Below are 6550 nucleotides of genomic sequence, written 5' to 3' on the forward strand. Positions count from 1 at the left end.
GACAAAAGAAACGAGATTAAAATCTCAAACCAAAGACCCACAGAATTTGAATTTGTTATCCAATAAAGACATGATGGACTAAATTATATGCAAGGAGCAAGAAGGTACAAAGTTGATTTTTATACTTTTGTCTAAATTATTGCCACACTACCTAATTAAGCTCTCCTATTATATCTGTGATCTAACACATATGCACTGTGTAGATCCAAGAATTAGCTACTGAAGTCTAATTGACATATATTTACAATACTCTTAATTAACTTTAAAAGATTTCACTTGGGATCATTTGTTTTTATTCATCTAAAACCAAAAAGTAATGCATGTAATGCTTGATTACATAAATCCCAAAAAATTAAGTATTAATCAGTAGTCTTATAGAATACCATGTAATTAAGATCTAATGAAGGGAATTGTAAATTCAGATCCCAAGCATCCTGCCCTTTTAAAGATATTTGCATACCCATATAGAAAAACAAAATAAAGTGTCCAAGTGAAAGATTTTTGGCAATGTATGATTAATGGATGAATGGGGGGAAGAAAAGAGTAAAGGAAACATGTTGGATATCAGAGGGAAAAAAATGAAAGGAGAAGGAGGAGGTAGAGAGAATCATAGACAGTGCACATAAGATACAATAAAGAAAAGGTTAAAAGCAATGCCTTTGTTTCATGATCTCCCTGAAAATCCGGTCAAGATATCACTCTTGTCGGCTATTTTTCTTTCAAGATTTTTCAAACCTAAGCTTATATCCAAAACTCAGTTTATATATATCCACAATGAGTTTTGCATGATTTTTGGCATTTGTAGGGTCTTCTTCTCTACATGTTTGCCCAAAGATTTGAGGCATAAACTTTCATTCACACTCTTGTGGGTCTTTATTTACTTTTGTTCGATCAGATTTTTCTTTTCACATGGATGAGATTAATCGTCTCCGCCCCTTGAAAACTTTAGAAATCGACGATGTCAGGAACTGGTATCCACTGGTAATCTTCTAAATTAGAATCCATAATCTTGAGCATGAGGCATCCGTGCACTATGATATTTGTTCAGTTTAACCATAATACTAAAATACCGAGAAAGCACATTCAACTCATGTATTTTTTCAATTTCTAATACAAAAAGATATTAAACTAATTAAAATCTACTCTAAATTTATGAGCTCATCTATAATTATCATACAAATAAATTAATCGGGTCAATTTAGTCCGTTAGAGGAATATAGGGTTTAAAGGAGATGTTGTCAGTTCTCAATTTTCTGTTATATGGTCTGTCAATATATATTCAAGCTGCAGCACATTTTGCACAAAAGAATTAGTGTAAATAGTGGGTGCAGCTAGTTTTCACATGCCTTATCTTTCAACGCGCCTTATTGGCAATGAGGTAGAGTGTTATTCTTACAGGACTCCATCATTTATCTACTCGATCACCACCACATGCAATTTTATTTCGTTTATTGAAGCTTATGATTATACATTTAATTCATTGCTTTGCATTCTTGAAACTAATAGAAATTTTAGAAAATGATAACAAATTTTTTTTTGAAAAAATATTACAATTCAATAATATATAGAGTGGCCCAATTAATAGAGAAAACAATCGAAATTAATTAAATAGTATGCTATGCTTAATTGTTTATTTTCTTAATTAAAAGTCATACCTAAAAATACACAAAATCCAAGCCTAGACCCATTTTCAATTTTTAAACTTAAGTTTTATATCTGAGTCAAAATTTTATAAATATTTTGTGGCTAGCAGTACAAATATATGGTACTCCTGCAGCCTATATTGAAATTCCATTAATAATCTCTGACTATACTTCTGTCTCTGGAATATGTTTGATATATTTACTACATTTATTTTTGGTACAATATGCTGACACTAAAAGATCGATGATTTGAAAGAAGTAACAATTTTTGTCATCCTGATGAATTCTGTTGGAAAATTTAATACATGATTGAAAATTCGTCAAATTTTTAGAATATTTTAAGAGAAGGCACCAACTAAATGAATTCTAAATATTTGAATATCCTTATAGGTATTTTTTTAGTATAAATCCTTGTAACCCCATTTTAGAAGTGATCTTATCATATTACTAACTTGAAGCACCGCTATATATATATATAAATTGAATAGGAAGAAATGATCGATTATCATATCAGTGAGGTTGGACGTATTCGAATTTTGATCGCTTTTATGCCAGAAAGGGGATCACCCTCTAAGCCTAAGTATTCCTCATTCACCGATAGCGTACAAGTACCGCAAGGAAAAAGTGAAAAGAACTATATATATATTTATATATTTAATTATTAAAAGATTGCATCAACAATCATACCTTAACAGAGTTAAAAGAGTACATGACTAAAAATATAAATTTTAAAATTGTAGTAATTACCCATCAATTTATATGCGTTTTTACATGTCAAACTTATTCTAGATTATAAAATACTAGGATTTTTTTTTTTATCAAACTAATAAAATACTTTAGCTTCTCGCAGGTTAAATTGAAATTTTAACACTAACCAACATTGCTTAGGTTAAGTTAAACTGCACTAAGCATAAAATAAGCATTTACTAATATCCCATGTATGTATATGATTAGGGTTGTTTCTTTTTTTATATAATTTTCTTTTACTTTTAGGTATTGACCAAATGCCATCTCTCCCTGCATTTTCTTTCTTTCTGAGGTCATTTACTCTCAATATGTGATTTTATGACCAAAATATTAAAATGGGTCGAGTTCCATGATCTTCTCTGCTCCAAATTATAAATCAAATATTTGTAAACGAATTATCATAAGAAAAGTACTGTTACTTGTCTCAAGAAAATGTAAGAGAAGTGATGTTAATTGTCTCTAAAAGGTTTATACAATTTACCTTAGTTTCTAATTCTTGACAAACAACCCATAATTTTATCACTATAATATTTATACTATGATCTAATAATTTTTGAAAAGTATAACTTAGCATACAGAAAATTAGATAAATTATTTCTAAAAAATAACAACCATTATTACATACAAATATATATATAGTATTAAAAAAAAATAGTCCAAAAACTATTCTAGGATTCTCTTCATTTATTGAGTTCAATTCTTTTGCATGTCATTTTCTCTAACCCCACCACTAATCTCTCTTTCTCTCTCTAAAGTGTTGAAAAGAAAGGAGTAAAAGACTTCCTTAAAGACAAACCAAAACAACCTCTCAAACCATATTAAGTAGTGCAAAGCTTTCCCACATAAACTCTAGATATAAGCCATCTCAAAGGAGAGAGAGAGAAAGAGAGAAGCAATTCAAGAGATTCATTCTCATTTAACAAAAAAAAACATGGGCTTATGGAATTACCATGTTCAAGACAATACTAATCTATGCTTTCAACCTCCTACTTTCATTGAATGGCTCAAGCCATCTTCTTCTTCAGTTACTTCTTCATCATCGTCATCCTCATGTTCTTCTGCTACTCAACAGGTTCAGCTCACAAATCCATCCATGACCATACTAAAACTTCCTCTTCTGTACCCTCAACAGCTAGAAAATCAAGATCAGTTTGTTAAAGAAACCATCCAATGCTTGCCTCTTTTTACAGAGAAGGAAGAATTGAAGGAGGAGGAGAATATGGAAGTGCAAGAAAGTGTGGTTAAAGAAGAAAAGATTGACCAGGTTACAGTTGCTTTGCACATTGGACTACCCAATACCAGTAGTGGAGATTCTGATCTTGATCAAGTTGAGACTAAAGTTTCTCAAGAAAAACAAGAACAAGAACAACCATTCATGATCAAGAAAAGCTTCCATGGCTGTACCTTTAACGCAGAGAGTAGGTTTTGGATCCCAACTCCTGCTCAGATCCTTGTTGGGCCTATGCAATTTGAGTGCTCCATATGCAGCAAGACCTTCAATAGGTACAATAACATGCAGGTTAGCTCAACTCAATCCCCTCTACAGTCTACATATATAATTATTAGTATTTTCCTTTTCTTGTCTTCATCTCCACAAATCAATTCTCTTTTGGATATATTTGAAAGGATATTTTAGGTACGTATGGAATTCTAATAACATCAAGAATGACTACAAATAATTGCTATGCATAACTTTTATCTTTTTTCTCTTTGCCTCAATTAGTTTGAGATCCAAATCTTTTTTCTTTCTTTTTAACTTTGTGTTTGTTTCTTTAACAGGACAAAGATATCTATATTATAGTTGGTGTGTATAGTTCATATTGCTTAGGTTCTTGATCTTATATGATCAGACAATTCTAAGGTTATTGCGTATAGGCATGTTATCTGTCTCTGTATATACATACATAATATCTATCTTTGCAAGAAAAAAAAAAAGAAGAAGAAAAACTTAGGCAAAGCATTCAAAATTGTATTCTTTTTCTGTGGGGACAAGTAAATAACACAATGCATCCATGGTAAAAGGAAATGATAAAGTTGATCCTATATATATAATCAATGATCACAGTTAATAATTACCATTCACACAAAAAAAAAAAAAAGAGAGAGCCATAATAACTAATTAAAATTAAAAATGTATAAATTATAATAAACCTGAACAACTAATTATGCTAATTTAACATGACTTCTTTTCTTTCAGTATATTTTATGGTCTTTTGATTGTAAGAAACCACATGAATTTCAAACGAAAAGATTTTCAATCCGCTTTTTCTCTTTGTTTTATCGATATGATCTCAAATAATGTGAGGCAAAATAACATACCAAATTTGTATTCTAATCTTGCTAGCATTATATATAGTTATATATCCACTAAGTAATGGTCAAGTTTCATATGCAAGTAATTGATTAACACAAGAATAACAAATGGTTTCTTTCTTTTATGTTTTTCTTTCCACTTATTTTTGTTTTTGTGCAATTGCTTATAATTAAACTTTGTAGAATTTAATTAAAAGAATTTATACTTCATCTATATTTTATTTAAAACCCATCATTTGTTATAGCAAAGTTTTAAAATAAATACAATTCTTTTTTAACAACTTTAGGGTTAGTTTGTTTTAATTGATCTTGTTTTCTTTTTGTCGGTAATGAAATTTCCTTCCCTAAGCTAATGCTAATGAGGTCTCTTCCATTCCATCCTTGCTCACCCTTCAGTGTGGAAGCTAAGGGAAGAAAGCAAGTTGGGGGGTGGGAGTAAGTGGAAATCTCACAATATTAGTAAAAGGAGGTGATAATTAATTAGTTGAAAAATGATTGAAGAGATAAAAGTTGTCCCAAGATTGTCAAAAGATGTAAAAAGAATATGTGATAAAGAAGCTGATAATGATTAAAGAAGGCATTATAAACTATACATGTAACTTGCAAAACACTATCAAAAGATATACAAAAAACAGAAACAAGGCCCTCCATGGATTAAAAACAAACAAAAGAAAAAGTAGGAGAGTGGATTTTCTTTACTTTGGATTCTTATTTCTGAACTATATAACTCCCCAATGATTATAAGCTTGGAGGATCAAATGTAGGTGTCATATATATCCAAAATTAACACCTTAATTTTAGCATATCTCTGCTAGTTTTTAGACCAATGGTAGTTTAAAGTCCTTTTGGAGACTAATTAACTAAACAGAAAATTTCTATATATGGCTTGTGTATGCAGATGCATATGTGGGGGCATGGATCAGAATTCAGAAGGGGACCAGACTCACTCAGAGGAACACAACCAGCAGCAATGTTAAGGCTACCATGTTACTGCTGCGCGCAAGGATGCAAGAACAACATCAATCATCCAAGAGCAAAGCCATTGAAAGATTTCAGAACACTTCAAACACACTACAAAAGAAAGCACGGTGCTAAGCCATTTATGTGCAGAAAATGCGGGAAAACCTTTGCAGTTAAAGGAGATTGGCGAACCCATGAAAAGAACTGTGGCAAGTTATGGTATTGTACTTGTGGTTCTGATTTTAAGCACAAAAGATCACTCAAAGATCACATTAGGTCATTTGGCAAAGGCCATTCTCCGCATCCTTCTCTTGAAGGTTTTGAAGATGATCAGAAGGAATGCATTACTACTGGCTCTGAAGAAGATGATTTCGTTCGCTAGCTAGCTAGCAACACGAATATCCTCTTGTTTTCGCCTCGCATTGCAATCTTTCGCTTGTTTATGGAGTTGGAAAGCTATCATATATCTGCTGCTCATAATTTGCCTGAAAAGCTTGTGCTCAGTAACAAAAAATTCTCAAACAGCATGAGAAGCAATAGAGGGAGCGGTTTGCTACGGAGCACATTGCTTGCTAGAGGATATGTTGTGAGCAGAAAATTACTTTGTTTTTCCGGTTTTCGCAGTAATTAAGTTAAGGATCGACCCGTCGACGATGCGTCATCCAAAAATAAAGATAGATTACCTGAAGTTGGTGGTGAAGTTGATGAATTTTCTCCTTCTTCTTCTTTCTTCTTCTTTAGCGACCACAGATTAATTATAAGTAGCGTTGCTATAAGTGCATGTATTATGTTCAAGCTTTCTTTATGCATCATGCAGGAGAAAATTTGTCCGCTTCATTGCTAAGTACTTCAGGTGATCTTGATCAATACATTGATCTTTATTGTTA

The 6550-nt window shown here is 31.7% G+C and overlaps 1 protein-coding gene across 1 annotated transcript; it reads left to right on the forward strand.

Annotated features, from left to right (window-relative positions):
* The first annotated feature begins 3178 nt into the window (after nucleotides 1-3178).
* LOC8271900 (zinc finger protein WIP3) lies at nucleotides 3179-6550 on the forward strand. The gene is made up of 2 exons (XM_002523742.4): nucleotides 3179-3909; nucleotides 5602-6550. Exons 1-2 carry the CDS (start codon nucleotides 3322-3324, stop codon nucleotides 6043-6045), a joined length of 1032 nt encoding a protein of 343 aa, XP_002523788.1. The 5' UTR covers nucleotides 3179-3321; the 3' UTR covers nucleotides 6046-6550.

Source organism: Ricinus communis, chromosome 8, assembly GCF_019578655.1.
Source record: "Ricinus communis isolate WT05 ecotype wild-type chromosome 8, ASM1957865v1, whole genome shotgun sequence".
NCBI lineage: Eukaryota > Viridiplantae > Streptophyta > Magnoliopsida > Malpighiales > Euphorbiaceae > Ricinus > Ricinus communis.

Excerpts from the sequence above, each read along its gene's own strand:
- LOC8271900 (XM_002523742.4), top strand. The coding sequence starts at position 3,322 with ATGGGCTTATGGAATTACCATGTTCAAGACAATACTAATCTATGCTTT. Across the intron at positions 3,910-5,601 it reads ATAGGTACAATAACATGCAG|ATGCATATGTGGGGGCATGG; the intron begins GTTAGCTCAACT and ends TTGTGTATGCAG.